General features: G+C 42.0%; 1 protein-coding gene across 1 annotated transcript in view; it reads right to left on the reverse strand.

Moving 5' to 3' along the window:
• Positions 1-27,154, reverse strand: part of ACTN2 (actinin alpha 2) — a 274,880-nt gene that overhangs the window by 119,023 nt on the left and 128,703 nt on the right. The window contains exons 7-10 of the mRNA XM_069234482.1: positions 25,610-25,691; positions 11,586-11,671; positions 8,501-8,593; positions 5,517-5,747 (exon numbers count right to left, since the gene is read on the reverse strand). Of these exons, the coding sequence (XP_069090583.1) occupies positions 5,517-5,747; positions 8,501-8,593; positions 11,586-11,671; positions 25,610-25,691 (492 nt within the window). The remainder of the gene's footprint in view (positions 1-5,516; positions 5,748-8,500; positions 8,594-11,585; positions 11,672-25,609; positions 25,692-27,154) is intronic.

A 27,154-nucleotide genomic window follows, 5' to 3' on the forward strand; every position in this document is an offset into this window, starting at 1 on the left:
AATGAAGATTTTGTGAAAATCCTGGGAGTGCCGTGTCGTTGACAGAAGTGTCAAGCTGGTGTGTAAATAAATTAAGGAAAAGGTCCTTCCTTGGCGCGGACACCGACATTAAGAAGTGCGCCTTAACTGGATCCCTTTGGGACGAATAACTAAAAATAAATATTATTTCATGCTAAAATATTTCAATATTTGTTATTTAAAAATAAATGTAACTTTATTTTTAGAAATTTGTTGCATTATTTTTAATTAATTCTATACATAACATTTTGTAATTTTAACAGATAATAAATAAATATAAATATTTTACTTTAGGTTGGATTCTGTTTACTTAACCTTATAAAATGTTTATTTAATTTCATTTAGTATATATTCATGTCAAAATTAAGTTAATATTGGTGTAATGTGTTTATTGTTTTCTACATTAAAAATAAATATCCCAGTCAAGGTGGTAAAAATCTCAAATGTGTTGCTTATTACAAATACCTAGGATCTGACCTGGAGAACAAGTGTGCATGAAACATCATTGGGCCACTTTAACATTTAAAATGTTAGCCTTAAATACTCCCTTTTTGCTCTTAGTAAAAAGTTGCCCGGCCCTCATTAGCCCCCACACTGAAAGTTATTAGTGACAAATTAAAGCAAACTCTCAACAATGGCTTTTTGTCCTTTGACAGAATAATAGGCCAGTTTCTCAGTTCCAATGTTGTGTATATCATTGTATTGTCTTCTTAGCTAATAGTACTGCACAGGAGAACGTAAGACTTGAATTCAGTCTTTACAAGCAATCTTCTGCTTAAGGATGCCAACTGTCCCAGAGGGACATCTAAACCATTTCATATGGCATGTGCTTAATAAATTGGACACCCCCTGAAAACAGAACTTAGCCTCAGCGATTTCATATCTTGAGCTTGTGTTATGTTTTGTATTTTTGAAGTACATTATAACACGCAAGGTACCCTGGCGCTGAACAGGTGTGTGTTCCCAGCCTATGGTTGGTTGGATAATTGAAAGGCCAAGTTTTCTGCTTCTTGTGGGATTCAAGAAGAGAGGAGGAGGCTTTGATGTGGACTGGAAGACTGTCCACACTTTAGGAGCGATGTAAGAGAACATCCATTCTCCTGATCTGGTTTGGTGTATGGGTGGCTGATGAAAGAAGATGTGATGTTCAGGTAGGTGGGGCCTAAGTTGTGTAATGCCTTGAATATGTGTGTGAGGAGTTTGAAATGAGCACATCTGTGTATCGGGAGTGAGTGGAGCTCTCTGAGGTGTGGTGTTGTTGGACCTGGCTTTTTGACAGGGACATCCCCAAACTTTTTGCCTCCTTCCTCCTATTTTTTCTGACCTGTTGTTGTTGGCTTTTGACCTCTGGGCACTTTACCACTGCTAACCAGTGCTAAAGTGCATATGCTCTCTGTGTAAATTGTACTACTGATTGGTTTATCCATGATTGACTATTTAATTTACTTGTAAGTCCCTGGCAGAGTGCACTACATGTGCCTAGGGCAGGTAGATTAAATGCTATTAGTGGGCCTGCAGCACTGGTTGTGCCACCCACCTCAGTAGCCCCTTAACCCTGTCTCAGGCCTGCCATTGCAAGGCCTGTGTGTGCAGTTTCACTGCCACTTCGACTTGGCATTTAAAAGTACTTGCCAAGCCTAGAACTCCCCTTTTACTACATATAAGTCATCCCTAATGTGTGCCCTAGGTAACCCCTAGAGCAGGGTGCTGTGTAGGTAAAAGGCAGGACATGTACCTGTGTAGTTATATGTCCTGGTAGTGTAAAACTCCTAAATTCATTTTTACACTACTGTGAGGCCTGCTCCTTTCATAGGCTAACATTGGGGCTGCCCTCATACACTGTTGAAGTGGCAGCTGCTGATCTGAAAGGAGCAGGAAGGTCATATTTAGTATGGCCAGAATGGTAATACAAAATCCTGCTGACTGGTGAAGTCGGATTTAATATTACTATTCTAGAAATGCCACTTTTAGAAAGTGAGCATTTCTTGGCACTAAAATCTTGTTGTGCCCTTCAATCCACGTCTGGCTAGGTTTAGTTGACAGCTCCTTGTGCATTCACTCAGACACACCCCAAACACAGGGTACTCAGCCTCACTTGCATACATCTGCATTTTGAATGGGTCTTCCTGGGCTGGGAGGGTGGAGGGCCAGCCCTCACACAAAGGACTGCCACACCCCCTACTGGGACTCTGGCAGACAGGATTGAACTGAAAGGGGGCTTGGTGCATTTCTTAGAGACTCTTTGAAGTCACCCCCACTTCAAAGGCACAACTTAGTATAAAACAGGGCCTCTGCCCTACCTCATCAGACACTTGCTGGAGAAGAAACCTGAACCAGAACCTACATCCTGCCAAGAAGAACTGCCTGGCTGCTCAAGGGACTCACCTGCCTGCTTTCTACAAAGGACTGCTGCCTTGCTGTTGCCCTGCTGCCTTGCTGAACTCTTGTCTGGCTGTGAAAGTGCTCTCCAAGGGCTTGGATAGAGCTTGAAGTCTCAGGACCAAAAAGACTTCCCTCTTTTACTTGGACGCTCCGTGCACCGAAAATTTCGACGCACAGCTTGTTTCACAGCGAGAAAAACGCCGCACTCCGACGCTGATCGACGCGACGCTCTCGGGACGATCGAAGATCCGACGCACGGCCTCGCAAGGACAACTCCGCCCGACCTCTAGAGGAGAAATCGACGCGACGCCTGCCGTGAGATCGTAATTTCAACGCGCAGCCTCGCAGATCAAAGTCTAGAGGAGAAATCGACGTGACGCCTGCCGTGAGATCGTAACTTCGACGCGCAGCCCCGCAGACCGACGCGCAGCCGGAGAACAAGCAGGAAAATCCACGCACAGACCCGGGACATCTGGTAATCCCCGCGATCCACAGAAAGAGACTGTCCACGCGCCGGAAAACGACGCCGACTTCCCCGCGTGGAAAATAACGACGCAAGTCTGTGTGTGCTGAGGAGAAATCGACGCGCACACCCGTTTTCCACGCACCTCTTCTCCTGTGGCCCTCTGAGGAGATTTTCCACCAGAAACCAGGTACTTGTGCTTGAAAGAGACTTTGTTTATATTCTAAAGACTTAAGACACTTTCTATCACTTTTCAGTGATATCTTTACAAATTCGTATTGCAACTTTGATCGTTTTGACCTGAAGATACCCAGATAAATATTATATATTTTTCTAAATACTGTGTGGTGTATTTTTGTGGTGTTATGCTATGGTGTTGTATGATTTATTGAACAAATGCTTTACACATTGCCTTCTAAGTTAAGCCTGACTGCTCGTGCCAAGCTACCGGAGGGTGAGCACAGGCTGATTTTGGATTGTGTGTGACTTACCCTGACTAGAGTGAGGGTTCTTGCTTGGACAGAGGGCAACCTGACTGCCAACCAAAAACCCCATTTCTAACAGGTGTGATATGAGTTCTCTGTGGGAGGTCGAGGATGAGTCTGACTGCTGAGTTCTGGATGGTGAGTAGTCTTCTGCTAAGTACCATTTGGCATCTAGATCATTCTCTGCTGCAATCAAAACTCCTCAAAATGAGACAGACTAAATTAATTTCCTTTGCCTAAGATCAGCGCTCAAGGGAAATGAAAAGAAATACTTTGATGACTATTAACTCCTATACTCTTTAATCAGACCCAGATATATTTCAGTCAGCACTGAAACTGGTTTGTCTTCATTTTCAGCTTTTTTCTTATTAGATTATTCCTTTATTAGAGTTTAGAGCTAACTGGAGACAAGTCACGGGAGAGGTGTGGGATTACTTTGTGTCTTTTGCTTCAATTACATTGAGTCCTTTCTAGACGTTTTTTGTTTTTGTCATAAAATCAATCTCTTTTGTAGAACTTTATTGGAACCTGTTTTCAACCACTTAGGGCAGGCAATGAGAGCAGCAGAGATGCCATGTTAGCACGTTTGAACAAAGGTGACCCACAGCTCACCGTGCACTTCATCAAATTCATGACTAAGGTTGAGTCACTCTTGCAATTAATCTTTCACATACCCGTTTTGAAACTATTGTGTAATTTACATTTTTATATTTGTATTTATTATGTTTGGTCTAAAATGAGTCTGCATTATGTTTATGTTTTACTTTTAAATTTTGCAATGGGCTTTTGTGCAATAAAAGTATTATGTCAATAAGAAATTGAGACAGAAGAAAATGAGCAACTGAGAGAGAAATAATAAGAGAAAAAGGCAAGGAACAAATCAAACAAGACAGTGCGAATCGGGGTTATGTAGATAGTGGGATTTAAAGAGAGAGGGGACATGCGTGAGAAAGAAACAGAGATAGGACAATTAAGAGAGCGAGAAAGAGATGTGCTTACACACTGTACCCCCCTTTCTTCTTTGTCCATTGTCTACCATATACTCCCGATCTGTGTGAGATACTCCTGTGTCTACCACCCGTGCATGGTTTTCAAATTGGTCACGTTTTAAATCTGTCCATACATATACTTTATTAGATAGTGAGTTCCACTTTCGTGCCCCTTCTGCCATGGTATCTCGCACTTTGAACCACTTTGTAAGGGCTATAGAGGGCCATTGACAGGCACCTAGGCAGAAACACATTGCTATATAGATGACTGTCACGCTTTAGGGGAGGTGTTGTGTTTGGGTGGGCCATGGATCTGGCCTAAGATTACTTGCGCTATCAGCAAGGCACTCACCTGCCTTCAGTGGGACTTGCAAAGGAGCCTTACACTCTGTGATGGAAATCCAAACCTGCAGCATACAGAGGCAGTAGCCATGGTCTGTGGGCATTGCTCCTCCATTCCCCAGAGTAAGGATGTGCAGGGCATTCACTTGAAATGGGAAGGGTCAGACCCCCAGAGAACAGGCATGTAGGAGGAGAAAGCAGTAGGCACAGCTTATTACATGAAAGGGAGAAGAAGAAAGGCCATGCTACATGGGGCAAATCACTGTATAAACAGAACTCTCCTGTCAGGTGGCAAAGAAGGTGCTTGAACTAACAGTAGATATTCTTAGGCAGTGCGTCTCTTTTCCACAGGCAAATGGGGTTGCTTGAGTGACTCTGTGAGTGGGAGGACTTTCAGGGTAGACATAGAGAAGACACTTGGGCTGCCAGAAGGTGTTCTTATTCACCCCTTCTTTTTCCACAGGATGTACAGGAACCCATCTTTGATTAAGTGGAACACTCCGATCTCCACTCCAGCCTTCTCTGGAAGATCATACCTCTATCTTTGGTGTATGATTAGAGACATAAAGTAATAACCTCCCTACTGAGATAAAGATTTACGCCGCCCGAAATGTGGCCATTTTTAAAAACACTTCTGCATCTACATCTCTTTCATAGTAAGTTTTGTTTGCTCCATTCACTTATGTTTTCTAGCTTGCCTGACAAGATCCACTGCATTGTTACCTCAAAGTCACTGAAAATGCTATATTTTGTGCTTTTTAGATAAATAAAGAGAATAATCTATTCTTTACCACCTAGCAAAGGTGGAAAGATCATTCAATCAATGCTGTTACTTACAGAAACCAGCTTGCCCTCAGAGGGCATAAAGGCAGGCCTGTTGCTGAGCCTCAGTTTTGTCTGGAGGGTGTTAAAATCAATCTCTAGCTGGCACTTCTCCTGGACCTTGGGGGGCTTGTGCTTGCGGCGATAATCTCGGAAGTCATCTAGTTTCTTCAGCATGGTGTGCATGGTCTTCTCTGGGGTCCTGTTCTCCAACCAGGGGATGGTTCGACGAATCCATTCTAGGAGCTAACAGAAAATAGAAAGAAAGAACGATATGGCTGTCAGAACAAGGACATCAAATTGTTAACAAAGAAGAAACAAAGAAACTGCTCTCCTGTTGAAGTGGTGTGGTACCAGAATATTGTAGTGAAAACAAAAATATTGTAAATCGTTTCGTCGCGCTTGAGTTCTTATTAGAAAATCTGCACCAAATGGAACAATATTTTTTAGAAAGATATTTAGGACACAATATTTATGTTAGACAACATTTATCACTAAGATATTCTGATGTGCACCAGAACAGTACCAGAATATCGTAATCATAATGTCATCTGACGTAAATATTGTGTCCTAAATATGTTTCTCTAAAAAATGTATCCCCGTTGGAATTAATAATAGAAAATCTTCACCCGATTGGAAGATATTTTTTCTAAAAGCTACTTAGGACAGACGATATTTCTCACTACAGATTTCTGACATCAGCCATGCTTACTATTCAGTAACTTTAAAATATGCTATTTCAAAAAACGCTGAAACGACACCAGAAAGTTGTGTGGGCTTGTTAAACTAAGGGCAACCATACTGACAAAAGACTAACTCAACCTACAGTGAACTCAAAATCCGTTGGCATAACCTAAAGAAATCGTTCTTACATCTCCTTGGGTGTGAAACAGTTGTAGGTGCTCTCTGTGGCTAAAAGTGTTGAATCCAAAACACTGTCCTGTTTTCAAACTTGTAGGGGGGAACAACCCAAAATGTTTTCAAAAGCTGAATGGAATTCATTCATTTCAGACTTGTTTTACTTTCTTGAGCGTCTCCCAAATATCTATTTGCTTCTATTTTGTCATTGACACTACTGCTTTCAATGATCCCTATTTGTCCTAAACATTTAGGGGCTGATTCACAAACATATTTTTCATGCATAGTGACTTATTTCTGGAATTTCAAGAGTAAGTCAGAAATAATTCACATCAACTTACAGAAAACTATTTGTGAATCAAGCACATTGTTATTATCGTGTTCAACCAAAATGTTACTTTTCAGGAAACAGTTTTAAGTTAACAGGGTGCAGAGGAGTCTGACGTGTGTTCATTATTCTATTTGTTTTCAGATTTCATGAAACAGAAGCCTTCATTTGGAGTTTTCAAATAAATTTGTGGTAGTACCAGAAATCAGTTATTGAGCTTCTGCACCTAGTAATCATAGCATTACCACATATTACCCCATTAAAACGTGGTATTACCACATTCTAATACGGAAACACCACATCGCTTTAGGAAATTAGTGTTCAATGTGAGGTAAGGTCCCTTTTCAGGGCCAGACTTGGAAACCAAAGCAGCCCTGGTCAATTTTGCCAGCCCAGCCCTGTATGTTGCTTAGCGAGCGAGTGCAGCGAGCGAAACTGACCACTATAAGAGGGGTTGGGGGGGACTTCAACCCAAAAAAACATTTGGGGAAAAAATGGCAAATATGGTGCAATCTGTGACACATTTTTTCATTGTATATTCAAATGTATTAGCTCACAGAGCATAGAAAATGATGACATTACAATGCACCAGGATACCCAGTCATGCCCACAGACATTCTTATGGAGAACATAGAAAATAAGATGTCAAGCATGAAACATGAATTGAAATATAATATACGTGTATACATTCACTGCTAAGCACAGCCAAGTAGCTGGGAACACAATGAAAGGCCATATTGGGGGATGTTTGCAATTTTCACCCCAATAAGCAGCATGGCACGGCTGGCTAGTGGCACTCAGTGTGACAATATTTTTGGGCGCCACCTCGTGGCATGACCTCCTACTCCTCCGATTCCTTCACTATCACACTTCAACAGTGGCCCTCTTCTCTCCATAGCCTCCTCTCTCATATGTATTTCATTTATTTTATAGCACCTCACACTAGTGAAGGGTGTCGTAGCACATTACATCACACACAAACAGAGACAATCATACGTGTGTAAATCAGTGAATAGGAAATTTTACATAAGGCAAAGGTGACAACGTGTAGGAATCAAATGTAATCAATATTGGTAGGCATTTTTTAGGAGTGCTTGGTCCGGGGAAACCCAAATTCAGGACTCAAGAAGAAACACAGTGGTTAGGGCCGGCTTTTCTACTTATAATTTATTTCTACCCAACCAAACCATTTCTAGCAACATTAGGATAATGAAAGACTGGAAAAACATAACTTTCTAATCATGCAGCTGTTTGATGGCAGTTCATAGCTCATTGTGCCATAATACGATTTTAACTTATGAACTGCAAGTAACAAGAGGATCTCTATGACAAAAGCAGTAACCCAAGGAGCTATCAGCATAGCATAAGTATTTGTGATCTGCGTGGTATACGTTCTTTGGAGTAGTCCTGTTAAGTGTCTGCGCTAATTTAGATGAGTCAAAACTGACACTAGACAAAACTTTGATCCGTCTGAAGCAGGAACATTAATCACCAGCGTTATCTTGTCATTTTTATTGTTACCTGAAAACTGCTGGACATAAAAGGAACTCTGCACATGATTCTTTTAAACCTTTTGCACTTTGCACAACACAGTATCCCCCAACTCAGTGATAACATCTATAGTAACCAAACCACCCCCCTCAGGAACAATTCCCCGACCCCCCCACCACCCCACATTTCCAGTCTCTTGGGGAACCCATGATGGCCTCTACAACCAGTCCGGCCTTGCCTCTTGCATGTTCACAATACTGTGTGTGCGCTGCTAGCAGAACCCTATGAATTTATCACCGGTGCCACCTCCACTGGTCCATACCTCACTGGCGAGCCGTTCATATTCTTCCATCAACTTTTCGTTCTGCTGGTTCACTGCTAAGACCTTGGAGATTCGGTTTGCTGCGGTCTCAGCCTGCAAAACAGCGAAAGTAATGATCACATAGGCCCATATTTATACTTTTTCTAGCGCCGCATTTGCGCCGCTTTTTGACGCAAAAGCAGCGCAAACTTACAAAATACAATTGTCAAAAAGCGGCGCAAAAAAGTATAAATATGGGCCATAGTTCCTTTATGCTTCTATAATCAGGGATAGAAATCTGAGTTACAAAAAAGGTCACGTGCAATGTCCGCACTCCTGTGTGAAAACCTGCATTTGCTACATACTGCTGCAAAAAGTCATTCAGTACACCGAACTGTATTTTTTTGTATTTTTACATAGTGCAAACTTACATAATTTCGAAGGACTTCGAAAAAAGATGTTAATGTTTTCGTGGTCATAAAGGCAAGGAAAATATATGGAGAATTCTAAGGTTGCAGGCAAAGTAGGGGCAAGACAGACAAGGCATTTTTGCCATTGCTGTCTCTGCCATGATGCATCTGTGTAACATATGACAGGTTTTACATAGAAAGATGTACATTCAGACATGCATGGTATAATCCTGTGTAACTTTCACTTTAAAAAATATTGGAGATCTACGCCTGATTTCCAAACACAACTGTGTGGAGTACATGTTATATAGAAACATACGCATTGATAGTGTTAGAATATTATTGAAATATTACTTTAATGAGGTTATAAATTGTTGAAAATATAAATATTTTGCATCCTTACAGACACTGTTCTGTTTCATGTTGCCATACTTTCTGCACCACTCACACCACGGGTGTAAGTTTACATTTGCATGTAAGGGTTAGTAATGCAGTACAAATGTTTCTGAATGCCCATAAATTCACTTCATAGCGCTACATTTCCTAGGTCACTTCTTAATTCTCCCATAGAAATGCCTACTTCTGCTCATACAGATAGTCTGCATGAATGTGTAACCAGTGGCGGCTTTAGCACTGATAGCGCCCTGTGCAACAGACTTTTTTGGCGCCCCTAGTCCATGACTACCTCCTCGCATTTGCTCACTACCACCCGGTAAATGTGCCCATCATCTCTCCATAGTCCTCCTTTCACATGATATTCATTTGTTTTAAAGCACTTGTAGAGGCTGGCTTTAATAATCCACTCAGCTATCCACATAAAATATATTTCTGTTCTTTGCAGCTGGCATATTAACCTTCTACGCTACTATATGGCGAGTCAAAGCTGCCCCAAGACAAAACTCCCATCTCTCTCCCTAGGAACATTAATCACAAAAGATTTCTTGACATTTGAATTGCTTCCTGAAGGCTGGACGCAAAAGGAACATTTCAACAGGCGCTTTTAAATCCCAAGTTTCTAAGTTATTGTTAAAGAGAGCGCCCCCGCTAAAGTCAGTGCCCCATAATTTAGGTCAACACCCGGTGCAGATGCACAGCTTGCACTGCCGTGAAGCCAGCCCTGTGTGTAACATATGCACACTTTGAATAAATTATTATAAGTAAATGGAACTTCTGCCTACTTTTTGGTTTGTCTTGACAGTGCAGTTCACTAGACAATTATGCGACCATCACTAGAGGGGGGCGTTTGCCCTACCCACATATTGGGAGACAGAAGTACAAGTTCTGATTGGGGAGATGTGTGCTTTCAAAAAAAGTGCTTGCCCTCAACCATCTCTGATAGTTTTGTTTATCCAGCTGTCTGAAGTTGAAATTTCAGGGGCGCACACATGACAGTTAAATGCAATTAAAAGTATCTTAGATAACTAGATAATTTACAATTTTTTTTCTTTTGGTGGCAGCACAGTGCTTAATTTGTAAATAAAAGCATGGCGGTGCCCAAAGCTGTCCTCTGAAACACGCAGCTGCTGCAATTAAATGTGCGAGCATGGAATACTGAGAAAGCACAATCTTGAAGCCATCTCTGGCTTCTTTCATCCATTTGCAGCCAACCCCTGCACCTTCAGCTCACTCTTGTAGCTTTCTGCTTTTTCACTTTGTGCTGCTTTTTCATTTTTCTCTTCCTCCGTCTTTCCCTTATGTGTATTTCGCTCGCAGTAAATGCTTGAGGCAGAAAAATTAGTGCCGTCCCTCAAAAATAAATGCCGGTGCCCTGCACTGTAAACCACCGGCTCAAATGAAGCACCGTAGGAAAACAGATGGGAGAACGACAAATATTAACCTACATGCATTTTTATTTCTGACTTGACAGTGCAACCGTCACTTGACGTTTTAACATACACAATATTATTCTACAACCCTATGTTTCCACACAAATACATATCCATTCCCATGCTATTTATGTGTAGTGCTTCACATTACCATACGAAATTCCTTTAAAGCCAGACCTATTGGCATTACCAATGCTTGTTTTTTGTTTTTTGTCGGAGAGTGAGTGTGCAATGGGAAGGTTACGGCTCTTTTCACTAACAAGTCTGTGACTTTGGCTGATAGTGGTCTCACTATATTAGGTTTAAGGCAGTATGTGCTTGTGCCACGCTCAAAATGACATCTTCTTTTCCTGTCCACATATGGCACAAGTCTTTGGGAAATGAACTCATGAATTCGTGCATATGAGTAAGCTGAGGGTGGGAAGTAAAGATCTGCAAGATGGGAACTAGAGCTGCAGCCCCAACTTTAGTTATTAGGCCTGACCCCCTACTTTTAGTATCCCCGATCTATGAGTGTTAAGATTGTTTTCGACAATATTCCCTAACTGTGGTAATTTGAAGGTGCACTGAATAACTAGAAAATATGCAACATTGCATGCATGAAAGACACATGTTAACAGGAATCAAAGCAAATAACAAAGCCACAACGTGCATACAATAAACAACACTCAACACCCTCGTGCTTTAGTAAGTAGAAAAATGAATGTTGGAATGTGTGGGAATTGATTAGAAAGGGACATATGACAAGATCTGGAAACTATTGCAAGACAGTCTGTTGAAGTTAGAAAATCAGATCCAAAGCAAGAGAGAGCACTAAGTCGAACAAAACACAAGCCACTACAGCAGTTCCAGGGAACAGGTGAGGGGTACCTGCTCGGCTCCAGCAAAAGCATGATAGAAGCATGAGACATAGGTCATGATAGCTCTCTCGTCAGGTTTGGGGGTGTTCACAATATCTATAGAGGAGAAAAAGGAAATCAAAGCACAGATAGACAGGAAGAACCACCAAAGGCTAAAGGAGAAAGCTAATCAAGTTAAGAAGAAAGGAATACACTTGAAATATTTCTTCACTTGCCATGCTTTAAACTATCTTGCAGGGAAACCACTGGGAAACACGAAGATGAATTCATCTCATACGATTAATAAGCTGACTTGTTTATGTTTTTTTTATTATCTTGATGACAATTGCTTGTCAGGTACTTCTGCAGCCTCAATCATATTTCCCAGCATCAAGCATACATCATGTGAAATCTATGATGCTACATGGAGAAGGGGTATGAATAAGGCAGAAGGGCCTGATTAACGTTTTCTCCCTTCTGTCTCTCACTCCAAAGGGCTGCAGAATGAAATACAAACTTGAGTCCCACTAGGCATTATTAGAGTGTGCATAAAATGCCAAACTACACTAAAGGCGAAATGAGTTCCTAGGCAAATTCTGGACTGGCCCTTCGGGTCAGTCGTAATCAGGGTCCTCAATGTAGGTCCAGGTGGACTGAGTCCAGAGCACATTTTCAGGATAACCACTGACTTTCAGATATATTCCATTTAGATTCATTATATGAAGGTTTAACTGAAGTGGATAGTTTGAAAGTCTGGCATGATCCAGCCCTTCTCGACTAATGTCAAACACCACAGATATAAAACTATGGCCGGAAATACCCTACAGCTCCTCACTCTTTACAATCATTCTGTGTCCCTAGGCATGGACAGTGAAGAAATGCAGAAGAGATATCAGCTGAAGAGTAGAAGGTGAAGCTGGTCCATTTGATTGCATCCTCACCTTCTGAGCACCCGCAAATGCATGGTAGAAACAGGACACATAAGTCATAATGATCCTTTCATCAGGTCTGCTATTGTTTACTAAATCTGTGTAGAAAGAAGAAGGTTAGCTGCTCACTACCGAAACACTTTTAGGTGTGTGAGAAGTGTCACAAAAGACCCTATCTCAGATACAAACAAATTTGCACACAAATAAACAAAAACATACACACACATACACACACACTCACAGTCGGCTGGTAGAGTGCTTGAAGGAGAATTGTGCTATGCTTGTTCTCACCATCCACTCAGCTGTCTGTAACTAGTGCAGACAATAAAAATGAGACCACTAGACGATAAAAAAACATGAGAGGTGATAAACAGCAAAAGCTGCAGAGGTAGGGAGAATAAAAAATATTTCTGTGTATACAGGGAGTGCAGAATTATTAGGCAAATGAGTATTTTGACCACATCATCCTCTTTATGCATGTTGTCTTACTCCAAGCTGTATAGGCTCGAAAGCCTACTACCAATTAAGCATATTAGGTGATGTGCATCTCTGTAATGAGAAGGGGTGTGGTCTAATGACATCAACACCCTATATCAGGTGTGCATAATTATTAGGCAACTTCCTTTCCTTTGGCAAAATGGGTCAAAAGAAGGACTTGACAGGCTCAGAAAAGTCAAAAATAGTGAGATATCTTGCAGAGGGATGCAGCACTCTTAAAATTGCAAAGCTTCTGAAGCGTGATCATCGAACAATCAAGCGTTTCATTCAAAATAGTCAACAGGGTCGCAAGAAGCGTGTGGAAAAACCAAGGCGCAAAATAACTGCCCATGAACTGAGAAAAGTCAAGCGTGCAGCTGCACGATGCCACTTGCCACCAGTTTGGCCATATTTCAGAGCTGCAACATCACTGGAGTGCCCAAAAGCACAAGGTGTGCAATACTCAGAGACATGGCCAAGGTAAGAAAGGCTGAAAGACGACCACCACTGAACAAGACACACAAGCTGAAACGTCAAGACTGGGCCAAGAAATATCTCAAGACTGATTTTTCTAAGGTTTTATGGACTGATGAAATGAGAGTGAGTCTTGATGGGCCAGATGGATGGGCCCGTGGCTGGATTGGTAAAGGGCAGAGAGCTCCAGTCCGACTCAGACGCCAGCAAGGTGGAGGTGGAGTACTGGTTTGGGCTGGTATCATCAAAGATGAGCTTGTGGGGCCTTTTCGGGTTGAGGATGGAGTCAAGCTCAACTCCCAGTCCTACTGCCAGTTCCTGGAAGACACCTTCTTCAAGCAGTGGTACAGGAAGAAGTCTGCATCCTTCAAGAAAAACATGATTTTCATGCAGGACAATGCTCCATCACACGCGTCCAAGTACTCCACAGCGTGGCTGGCAAGAAAGGGTATAAAAGAAGGAAATCTAATGACATGGCCTCCTTGTTCACCTGATCTGAACCCCATTGAGAACCTGTGGTCCATCATCAAATGTGAGATTTACAAGGAGGGAAAACAGTACACCTCTCTGAACAGTGTCTGGGAGGCTGTGGTTGCTGCTGCACGCAATGTTGATGGTGAACAGATCAAAACACTGACAGAATCCATGGATGGCAGGCTTTTGAGTGTCCTTGCAAAGAAAGGTGGCTATATTGGTCACTGATTTGTTTTTGTTTTGTTTTTGAATGTCAGAAATGTATATTTGTGAATGTTGAGATGCTATATTGGTTTCACTGGTAATAATAAATAATTGAAATGGGTATATATTTTTTTTTGTTAAGTTGCCTAATAATTATGCACAGTAATAGTCACCTGCACACACAGATATCCCCCTAACATAGCTAAAACTAAAAACAAACTAAAAACTACTTCCAAAAATATTCAGCTTTGATATTAATGAGTTTTTTGGGTTCATTGAGAACATGGTTGTTGTTCAATAATAAAATTAATCCTCAAAAATACAACTTGCCTAATAATTCTGCACTCCCTGTATATGCATTGATTTACTGAAATATACTACATCAATCAACAGGTGTTTTTTTACCTGTGTTGCCACCACCACCACTTAACCCACCCACCTTCCAGCAGAGCGACACTTTAGGGTCATCCTGAGAAGCACTAACAGACAACCCACTTCAGGGGACAAGTGACTAAATCTCCCATTCCAAAGTACCCTTCAGCAGAGTCAAGAACCTTACTCTTCCATCTCTTGAGTACATATTGAAGTCACTTAAGCTGAATACACACACCTTTTTGTGCAATCACACCCCAAAAGGGGAGGTCACTAAAGGGTCACCTTTTTGAGTGAGGCAGGGTACGTAGTGTCAAAGGCAACGAGGAATCAGAATTTTTGAGGAAGGCTAGCATGGTTGAAGGGAAACCAAACTTCAGCCAAGTTTGTCATGCACTTCTCTTTCACAGCTGCCAATGATGATGGTGTTGTACTAAAGGAAGCAAAAAGATAGTGAACTAAAGGGGGCAGAAGATTTTGGATGTTTTCGGTGTATGAATAGATGTGGTGTCACAGATCTTGAAAATAGCTGGCTTATTTCACTATACTCACCAAAAATCTATTACTACCATATGTAACAGCACTTAGGAAACCAAGCTACCCTTGATAGCAGACTCGTGGCATATTGCTCAGAATCAAAACTCAGCCTCTAGACTATCATGTACCTACAATTTCTAAATCGGACGTCCTTTGACATCTTTCACAAGACAGAGGATTTCATTGCAGATCTGGCATGAAGAACATATGTATACATATAAACGAGTCACAATGTAGACACAAAACACTTTCCTCGGATAACCCCTCTGCGGTTTGTAAAGATCTCTTCATTGCAGCAATCACTTCTGCATCCTCTGATGCAAACAGCAAGACCCAGTAAAACAAAGTGATTCACAAGCCAATACTTTGCATCGCCTAAAGTTGGTGAGGTATAGCAATCCATTGGAAAAGCATTTAAAGTTGTTCCCTAATACAAAGTGACTCTGACTCAAGCAAATGCCTGCTTTGTCTGCTCTTACAGCAGTGTAGCAAGTTATCAGTGCAGCTGACTGCTGGACAGCCTGATATAATAGAAGATATCAAACAAACAAAGGAATAAATAAAAGCATTATGCAGGTCTCAATGTGAGACTAATGGAGATAGGCCAAAAGATGTTGGATACGAGTTATTGAGTGGTGCAACTAGAAGAATGCACGGTGTTGTGGAAGACAGTACAATACACCATAAAAAAGAATGAAACAAAGATACAGATTCTATAACTTAGCTAAAGTGAACATCTTGAAGATCACGACTGGCCATCAAACCTGAAATGGTTGGGATTCCTATAGACAAAGAGAACCTGGATTCACACCACTCTATTGTAAATCCATTAGATGCTTTTCCAGGAATTCAGACATCTGGCTTTGGTCAAGAATTCGGAAGATGATGCTATGTATCACTTTGATTGAATCTGAAATCTAGGATGACAAACCTAAAAATTTGAAATGTTATTCTGGCAGAGGACGTTCCCTCTGGTTGTACTCTTAGTTTTTACCCCAACAGTAAACCGTCAATCTGATAAATGATGGAATCTGAAGCATTTTTTCTGAATGCCATGATTAGGGTGCTGAATTCAATGTACAGAACACTTATGTTACACATTCTAATATTCATCTTCTCTCTAAGTGCTCATAATAGGTGTTCATGACTACACAACTCAATGAGAATAAACACTGAGGAATTAATAATCTATCTCTCCACTGCATATCCGCATATTGCCTGTGTAAGGAACATATATTGATCATATATTTATCATAAAAAGATTACACTTCAAATAAAAGAGTTGGAGATTGTAGGTTCTGTATAACAACCCAATCTAATATTACTCGCTGAGTTGCTTCAATAGCTTATAACCAATTAGTTTGGAATTACTGTATAAGGATCATCTACCAAGATTAAGGGATGATGGATCTTTATTAAGGAGAATGTAAGCACATCTTTTATTACACTATGTTATATATCACATGTAGTAATGGAACTGAGATGATCAGATCAGTATGTTGGGGGGAAGTAGACACTGATAGGTAGAGCATACAAAATGCATTATGGAAGACCAAGCTGATATCCCAACCATTATACTTGCAGGGCACTATTTTATTGCTAATACCTGGAGCAGGAGGTTCAGGTACAACCTGGCTGGTTAAGAAAGTAGTTTGACGTAGGATTATACATGAGGCTGGGTACAGTCTTATACTTAGTTCAAACATGGTCAGGCTAAAGTAGATCAAGAGTGGTCAAGGTAGAACTATCCACTTGAACTATCCCTACACCATTTAGGTTTGTGATCTAGCTTCACACTTTACCTGGAGGTCCAATTATGCCTCATTAGACCTTTCACAGAATAAAAAGATTGATCAAGTGAGCTAATAGGACAAAATATTCCACCCCCATGAAGCCCACCTATAAATTTAACTCCAAGAGAAAGATTTTGGGATGTTGGTTATCACTATTGTAGTTTTGAAGCTCAAAACGATGGGCATTGAAAGCCATATAGTGCCATTGCCTAGCACAAGAGCCCCAAGAGCAAAAGGCCCCAGCTGGTTCTTTGATTGTTTCAGCCCTGAAATCCCTGCGCAGCTTCCAGAAATATGGCCAAACTGCAAAAAGATCCAAACATCACATGGCAGGATACATCATAAAAGATCAGCTTGACATACTACATGAAAGTGAGATATAAGTAGATATCGTGGGAGGGATGGTTGAAGCAAACATGGAGGAGGAAACCCATCTGGGGTCATGTACATTTTCATGTCTATCTTTGCAGGGAGCTTACCATGAATACAATTATTACAGCACAGAAACAGGAAGGTGCTTAAGGAAGGCAAGGACTTTGGGAATGTGGTGAAAATCATAAAGTGATAATAGCAATGTTTGAAGTAATCTCAGACAATGGAAATAACTCAGGTACACCTGCCTATCAATCCACTTACTTAACAATTTGGAATCACTGTGCATATCCATTGTCTTCAAATGAGGTGAATGTCATTTTCATGATGCTGAAACAGTTCTATTTAGGGTTTGAAATTGCATAGTAAATATTGCAGACTCAAGGAAAACCTCTTTGCATCTCTGCTGTCTTTGATGTGATGGACTAGTCAGCATACTGACTTGATCTTTGAGCTAGCAGGAGTGGAACGCGGTACCAATGTCTTAACATGGTCTGCAGTTCTCAATTGCTCAATCACTATTGCTCATTCTCCTCCAACCTTACCTGTGGGATCCCGCAGTTCTCCATCCTATCACTAATGCTTTTTGTAACATTTGCATGATACCCTCTTGTTTCGTTGACCACCAACTCATGGCTGGTTATCATTCACATACTAAGGACATTCAATTTTACATCACTGTAGATTGACTACTCTTGCAATGTCAGCCTGTCTTGTTCTCATTATGTTTATGAAGATCAGCTTGTTACAACTAAATGCTGATAAAATGGAGATCGTGTTATTTTTATGCTCTCTCATAGCCATCTGACACAGCCTATCCTAGAAATACTGGAGTAAAACATTAGACAGTTGGATGGTCAAAGAGCTTATCAATGAAACTCATAATGGTGTTGAAGCCTAAAGTATATTTTTTAGCTTTACTGGTGAGTTAATGTTGCCACTAATTCCTAATTAGTATTGTGGTTAGATCATTTGCCAGCTCCAGGCTTCACATTGCAATTTCCTTGCTCAAGCAATCGTTGGATCTGCTCAACATGATCAGAATGTTTCAGTAAGACCAGCTGGTTGAGTGAGGGAATGCAATCACAATCTTGGTCTTGCACTGTCTCTTGTTGAGGAAAAATAGATTATAAAATGACCTTCCTGTTATTAGGTGATGCTTCTGAGCAGGGTCCTAGTTAATTATGCAACAAGATGTCACACTATAGTCCACTGAGATTCCTCAGACCTGATAACCATAGAAAATACAGCACTCCCCATTTTAAAATGGCTGCAATGGGTTGAAAAAAATTTCAAGTTCAAATTGATTCAACTTGGAACATTTCCCCAGTAGATCTTCATAAGGAACTCAATCTCCTTAATTTGTTAACCTTAAGCAATGTGATATAGCACAAATTCCTCCACCTGAGTTTCCTTTTTGTTGAAGATGGACTCTGCACTTTTATGATTTTGGTCCATTATGCATGATTCATGTACTCTGAAACAACCAAATATGAAAGCAATGTATACCTAGTTTTGCAGCTTTTCATCAGTAAATACTGAGCTTTTGTCCGAAGGGAGTCAATACTTGTGGGCCTGGTGTGGACCAATGGACTGTTTGAACCATCTCCAAATTGGTGTAAATGGTTTTTCCAACTGAAAGCTCTATTCTGTCTTAGATCCCCAATTCTTGCTTGCTGCATTTGTCAAAAACAAGAGTAGTCTCAACATGGCGGTGTATCACTTTAATTTGGACCAAATTAAATGCTTGCACAGTCAATAAATCATCTGATGAGGTTCTTTAATGCCCAGGCACAGGGTTTTGGCTTCAAGGAGAAGCAATGAAGAGGATAAATCTTGCCTTCACTACAATGCAACTTTGTCTGTCCCACAAGGCAGTTGGCTGCATTATCCCACTTCCTCCACTTTACTGGATAATACTCCTGAATGATGATGTGAACAATAGACAGCTCCTGAAAAATGTGCTAGCCATGTATTGTAATTGAGTGAATTCATTATTTTTTTCATTATTTTTGCAGCATTCGGAAGACTGTCTTTACTCTCACATTTTGCACAATGTCAGTAAATCTAACTTTTAGGGGAGCCCTATTAGACTAGGAACATTTCTGATATGCACATGTTCGGTCTCTGTCTGTAGTGGCACAGTGAGCCAAAAAATCAAAATGATACACTGGAAAGCAGCCTAAGTAATTACCAATGGCCAAGACTGTGTCAGGCATTCCCCCCACAATTCTTTTCTTTACTTCATGAAGTGTTGCAAAGTCTTTGTCTCGTGGATTCATTACACTTCATCCGCATTTCATTTTGTTTTTAGTGAACTAGGGGCAAAGTCTCAAAAGATTTTCCAGGCACAACGTACAATTAAGTCCGAAAAAATATAAACACCTTCAAACCCAGTGTAAGCATAAATTATAGGTGGACAAATGTGAAGAATATATGCATACATGTATATTGCACAAGTGACGTGATTGCCATCCTTATATGAAAAACATCTAAATGTTAGCAGCTCTACTGAAATGTTCAAGGTTTCGCGAATGTCAGGAATGACAATGTGGCATGCATACATATATAGACATATATAGATATATAGATATAGATATTTACATTCATGGGTATCTGTAATGCACTGTAAAAGCATAAACTGTATTTACTTGCATTAGTGTAACTCTTACTTACTTCAGCCATGCTTTCTTGATTATGCTAACACTGCTCAGAGCAAGTACCTATCTCTGATGTTCAGCTGCCCCCCCCCCTCCCCCCTTGGCGCCGACTCAAGATAACATAGACTGTCTTGCTCAGCTGAAATGTTTACACATTTCCTCACTATTCAAAGGTAATTTCATCCATTCTCACGAGCTCAAGCTAGACACTTGTGTTTGTTTAAGAATGAATCATGCGTTCCCATTTGAAATGTATGAGCACTAGAGTATGAATGATTGCCCCACCCTTCTCCTGAGCGCTTGCTCTGTTAATTAGTGATGGAGGAAACTCTGGCTGAATTACTTTGTGATTCACAGACCATTAATTTTTCTTTTGTCAATAAATCTTTTTCAGACTGTGGTACGGAGATTTCTTTGCCAGGTGACGGTGCACGTAAAACATACATTGACTTTGCACCCAAATGAGCTGGGCGCAGACTTTTCAATATTCCCCAGATGCGTGTAAGTAATAGTTAAGTGTGAGACAAATATTTACAAAGTAGAAATAACAGTTTGATTAAAAATACACATTACTCGTGTCTAGCCCTAGCATTGAGTAATGAAGGGACAGGAGAATAGGTTCATGTCACTATCCTACCTCAAAACCAAACATATAAATGCACACTCATTCTTCTGACACAGTACAGTTCCACTAGGAGTGATAAACCTTATTCAAGGACAATGGGAAATGCAGTCCACGTGCACCCGGTTATAATAAGGAAGTCAATTTGAAGCACAACCCCGCCCAGGTTGGGCACTGGATATAAAGAAACTCAAACAATCCCAAAGGGAGGAGATGGAGGAAGAGGGGGGGAAATGAAAGGGAAAATGGAGAAAGCAAAACAACAAATATCTAGATGCTCATTAACATAGAAGTTACGTTCCTACAAATCCTTCCTCGGGGTCAGAGGAGGATATTATGTGGATGTTCGATGCACATATTGTTTTGGACATTAGCATATGAAGGCCTCCAGCCCGTTGCAAGCGCTTAATGTGGGAAGTGAGGGGGTGCCATATGGTATCAAATTCAGCCACACAGTTGCAGATGATGGTGGTCAATTTTTCTATGGCATAGATGGACCAAACGTCCCCCCACCATGTTTAAAGAAGGATGTAATGGCTGTTTCCACATTTGAGCCACACACAGTTATGCTGCTAGGAGCAGGTGGGAGAATACGCAGCCTTGAGGGTTCATTGTGGGAAAGATTCTATCTGCCCAGGGTTACCTAAGAGAATCGTAAGTGGTTCTAGCAGTAGTGAATGTTTGTGATGGCTTGTACTGTGCGCTGAATCACTACCCAAAAGGTCTGACTTGGTAGGCAAGACCACCATGTGTGTAAAAAGGTGCCTCGCTCCCCACATCCCTTCTAACACAAATCTGAACCCCTGAACATCTTGGCAAGTCTGACCGGTGTAAGGTACCAGCGGGTCAATATTTTGTATGCATTCCGCTTGTGGGCGATGCAAATTAATGATCTAGCTGCTCTTTGACATATGGCGCCCACGCGTGTCGTCAGAAATCCCAATAGCCAGTTCCCTTTCCTATGTAATATATAGGCGTCTTTTGGGGGAAGTCAACTGCAAAAGATATTGGTAGAGTCATGATATGCCTTTACAGCAAACATTGTTCAGCTAGAGGGACTCTATGGGTGTGTAATTGCCCTGGAGAACTAAGCACACAGGTGGCCTGCCCAATGGACCACCTGACTCAGCCTTTAAATTTCTCGGCGAGTTAGGACTAAGGGCCAGATGTAGTAAGCTGTTTGCACGGTGCAAACTGCGAAAATCGCAGTTTGTGCCATGCAAACAGCCTTCTGCGATGCACATTCACAATGCAGAATTGCTTTGTGACCACGAATGCAGTCGCAAAGCAATTCGCAGTTACCACCAGTGTCACACTGGTGGTAACTCATTCGCAAAAGGGAAGGGGTCCCCAGGGGACCCCTTCCCCTTTGTGAATGTTGCCCAAAAGGTTTTTTCAGAGCAGGCAGTGGTCCAATGGACCACTGCCTACTCTGAAAAAACGAAACCAAATGGTTTCGTTATTTTTTTTATTTTGCAACTCGTTTTCCTTTAAGGAAAACGGGCTGCAAAATAAAATAAAAACTGCTTTATTTAAAAAGTAGTCACAGACATGGAGGTCTTCTGACTTCAGCAGGCCACCATCCATGTGAGTGCAGGGACTCGCTATGGGGTCGCAAAATGCGACCCACCTCATTAATATTTATGAGGTGGGTCTTTTCGACCCCATAGCGAGTCGCAGACGGTGTCTGAGAAACTGTCGCAATTTCCAAATCGCAAATGCGGAAGCTGCTACATCTGGCCCTAAGTCACCTCGCCGCTGCAAGTCTCCATTGTTGTAGAAATCGTTTAGGATGGGGGAAATGCCCTGGACCCAGCGTAAGGAACCAGGATTGATCTTTCCTGAGGAAAGTCAGGAATATGAGTCATGGATGTGAGTGAAAAAGGATAGGTCGGAAATGCCCCGCGTTGCCATACCTCTATCCAGTATGCTAAAAGTAATGATGTCAAAGGCAGTAATGCAGGGAGCTCTCACTTCAGATGATGCCGAAGAAACAGCATTCTGGATAGAGGGGAGGGAGAGAATGCCTACTCTATTTCGACCCAGGGTTTTCTGTCAGGGTTGTGGTTCCAGTCAAGAGAAGGGTGAAGCTGTGCAGCTAGGATATAGATTGCGACGTCGGGGAAGCCCAGGCCACCTTCTGGAACCAAACTGCTCAGAGTCGCTCTCGCCACTCTCGGGGACTTCCCCCCCACACAAAATCAAGCATTTTAGCACAGATATGTTTACAGAGCTAGGGAGGAAGGGCCAGCGGGAAGGGTCTGAAGGACATATAAAAGCAGACGCATGAAGTTCATTTTCAAACTATTAAGTCTGCCCACCCATGAAACCTCTAACTTCCACCAATGATAAAGATCCTTGAAAAGGAAAGTGAAGAGCAGGGGTATGTTGCAGGAGTATATATCCTTCGTCTGGGGTGGCAAACGAATCCCAAGGTAGCATGCTTGGTTCTAACCGGCTGCCCATAATCTCGATTTATGGTCCCAATGGAGATAGGGAGGAGTTTTATTCTGGCCTTTTCCCAAGGATCTTCTATTTCCGTCTAGGAGAATTCGTGCTAGGCTGTGACTTTAATATACCTCTGGAGCCTCGACTTGACTGCTCTCATTCCTGGCAGGCCAAACCTTGTGTGCGCGCAGCCCTAACTCAGGGAATATTGGACCTGGCTTTAGTGGCTTCCTAGCATCACCACTGCCCCGAGAGCAGGACTATATGTTCTATTCCAGTGGCCATAATACATACTCCTGACTCAATTACTTCTTGGTTTTCCAGTCTCTACTGCCTAGCCTCCCATCACCAAAATCAATGTTAGCACCATCTCCGATCATGTCCCAGTCTGATTGGGGTAGTGGTCTCTATAAGTGCTGTCTATGGTAAAGGAGAGGTCAAGGTGGAGCAAGACAGCTACTCCCCAGGACATACGAGTGTAACAAGAGTGGAATTGTGTGGGGTACCAGTAGGAGTGGAGGTGTTTGGTGTCAGCTCAGAAGAGATGCGTCTCCTGTAGAAGAGCCATGACATCCTCTTTGTAGCACAACCAATTTGTTAGTGCCCTGCGTTTGAGAGGGGTGTTTAGGCTATGTATGTTGAGGGGGACAATATGGAGACTAATCACATGCGAGTAAGCGTATGAGTTCCCAACACATCCAGAGTGAAATGATGTGTGTGCAGTTTCTTCCCCGCAGAGCAGCATGTAATTGATTTGTGTGTTGGTAACGGTGAAATAATAACAGAGAACATAACTTTCAATAACAGAGGTAAAGGGCCAAGTGGGGAGCTGGCTGGCCACCAGCCATTGAGAAAACAGATAACGAGTCAAAAGGCAAAGGTTAGAAAGTGTAGAAAAGTGTACTTTTAAAGACATTAGGCATGAGTCAGAAGTCCCAAGCACCAGCGGTACTGAAGTCAGTGTGCCTGTAAATCCCTCATTAGGCCTCCGGGCCCCAGTTACTGATGAGTTGGGAGGAGTAAAAATGGAGCAGTGTGCTTTGACGGTGAATGTCACATTCACTTGAGGACCCCCTCAATATTCTGGTTTACTAAAGCGAGGCAGCTCACAGGCTCCAATTTAAGGTGTGTGCCTCACCCCTCTCATTCACCCCAGCGGGGTGGGGGGGGGAGGTGTCAGGCAAATACAATTCTGTAGGCAGTCTGGAGCTGGGGCATGCAATGGATTGTCACTCTCAAGGTCAGCCTACACCCCTCCGACCTCACCTCCGGTCCCATTGTGGGGCACAACGTGTCACGCCTGTCTCAGGCTCAAGCCCCTCTTCATCGCAGGCCAGGGGGAGTTGTCTCCTCGCAGCTCTCTTCCACAGGTGTCAGGCAAATTCGAGTACAAAGCAGTCAGCCGTGCGAGAGGGATGAGGTCAATCAAGGGATGCCGATGCACCATTAGGTTGGCTCTCCGTTGTCACTACAGTGCGTCTTGTGCACCCGAGCTAGGCCCGCTCTGGTCTCTGTGCCAACACGATCATGGCGGTTTTAGGACTCCAGGCTGAAGGCATGTGACCAGCTGTCACAGGGACACCAGGGCGTTGCAACTGTTTTCGGGCACAGAGGAACTCAGGCCACTGGTGCTAGGGGCCACTGCTGCCGACCGCCGGTCTCCACCACAAAAAAAATGCCACAGCCCGCGAGTCATATTGGGCGTGGCTCTAAGATGGCCACTGAGGCTCCTCCAGTCGTTCAGATCAGCATCTCATAGGTGTTTTTCCTGTTTTTGTGGAAAGTGTCCAATACCCCTTCACTGCGCTGATGTTGTGACACAGAAAGGTTATGGGGGCAACACCCCCACCAACAATGAGCCACTACAGGGGGGTTAAGGGCTTAGTGTGGAGAGCTCAGGGGAGACACATCTTGGCAGGTTTCCTCCCTGGCCACGCCCCCCACATGCACACACTTACTAAAGGGACTACTTTATGGATTAGTCATAGGGGAGTGTATGAGAATAACTACAAACCTCTTACTTAGTCATCACATCTACATTCATATCTTTGTGTATCTGTCTTGGGGGACTAAAGTTATCATCCATAGAATGTTTTGTTAGATAGGAGACCTATACTTCTGATTGTTTTGACCCCTGAGTACGATGAGTACTGTTTTTACACTTTTCTCTGCTATGTTATTGAATCCACATGGACTTTGGAGGCAATGAAAAGAAACTTGAACTACTAAGATGAACTTCAGATAAGTCGATCTCAGGTTGCTATATTTAACCATAACAATATGCCTTAGAAGCCCACCAGTGGGAAAATCGGCAGGTATTCCTTTCCAAAGAGATAAGTTCTCCCATCTCTTTCTCTTGTTGGTGTGTGGTTTGTGATCAAGTTGAAAATGACAATAAGACTTTTGCTCCATCTAAGGTGGACCTATGTTCTCTTGAACCATCACGAACATCTGAGATTTAGCTGTTCTAAACCTAAGGCTATACCTACCACCACGAAACGTGCTGAAGTAGCTGCAAGGTGACATGTCAGTGATATGCAAAACTAACTAATAAAATAACTCAGTGAAGTGAGAAAGTACTGCAGTAGCACATCACTACAGAAGAATAACTCTATGATGTAGCAGAACCGCAAATAATCATAATAGTAATCATTTTCATAATCAGAACTTAATTTCAAGCAGCTGAGTCGTACCTTCTGCATCCAACATCTTTGGAATATCCAGGTATTTTTCTGCAACGTTCATTGCGAGGTTTATGTTTCCAAGGGGATCATCCTGCATGGACGAAAGACAAGGAGGAATTAATGCTCTGTTGACTTTAGAGGGCTTTCCTGGCATGAAGGTTTCACAGCAAGGACATCCTCGTAACATCACCATGCAACACCGGTGATGGGCGGGCACAGGGTAGAGAATCAGCATAGGTACAAGCGAGGAATTCAAAGAGATCTTGGGCCGAAGATGCGTTAGTATCTTGTCGTGATGTCACCGCAAAAAGAGCACCATGCATTCAAACACTGGCATAGAAACGCCAAATGTTTTGCTATGTTCATGCATTTGAACGTTAAACTAGTCGTGCTTAGTTTGAAATTATTTGTTTACAGTGAAAGACGGGAATTATAAGGACAATGTAACAAGACTGACATAACACAAAGTAGAAATAAGGCGCAACTGGCAATAAATTGCTGAGTAACAAGGATGTATGTCACAATCCACTCAAACGCTAATAAAGCTTTGTTTCAGTGACTCTAAATGAGATTTAGCGTTGTGCAACGGCATTTACACTCGAAACACACCTTCTACTGCACATTTCTGTGTGCACACAACCACCAAAGGTCTATCGTCTAACATGAGTGCAAGAATGAGAATTCAACATGGAGATTAGAAAAAGCAAAAACATGGTATAAAACATAGTTCATGATGGTCTGTAAGTATTTGAATTAGTAGGCTTGTTTTTCTACAGAGCCACTATTAATTGTGTTGATTTGTTACAATGCCAAATAAAAGCAAGCAATGGCAAAGGCAATGGGGTTAGCCTTTGTTTAATGCATGGGCACAGTGACACACAAAATAAATGCACCCCTTGTCATGGAAATCACATTTATATGTAAGTATAAAGACAAAGCAACACCCCTTCGAACATCCATACTTACACAGACTAACGCTTCTCCAGACACCCACACACACAGACCAACAGATGTACAGTGACCAATGCGCACAGATTATTACAATGTGCTACACACACAGGCAACACAAATATAGTCCTGTACACTATACCCTGCCACTGCTTTAAATGATAAGGTACTGTACGGTACTGTGTACTGCACTTCTTTAGTTTGAAAGGGGGAGTACGTGCACTTCACTGCACAGCTCAAATATTCTTAATTAGAGAGTACCACCACTTCTCATGAGAAAACAAGTACTGTGAATAGTGAGTACCAGAACTTTTATGTTTCTATTTAAAGCTGTTTCCATATTCCACTGCCTACAGCAGATTAAATACTGGCCATCTCTGTTTCTCTGATGTGCCTTTCTCATTTCTGTACTGACATGCCGAAGTAGACCATGTTCCTCAGATACTGTGTAGCCCAATTTAAGAAGAAGCTATTTTTCCCTACAGCACGTCCACTGATACTCACTGGAACACTCCTCGAACAGGGGTAGGAGACAACCACCAGCCATATTCAAGTACAACAGTAAGAGAGGCTTTGAAGTGAGGAAAGGGATATCAGTACTCAAGC

This window comes from Pleurodeles waltl, chromosome 5 (genome assembly GCF_031143425.1).
Source record: "Pleurodeles waltl isolate 20211129_DDA chromosome 5, aPleWal1.hap1.20221129, whole genome shotgun sequence".
Classification (NCBI taxonomy): Eukaryota; Metazoa; Chordata; class Amphibia; order Caudata; family Salamandridae; genus Pleurodeles; species Pleurodeles waltl.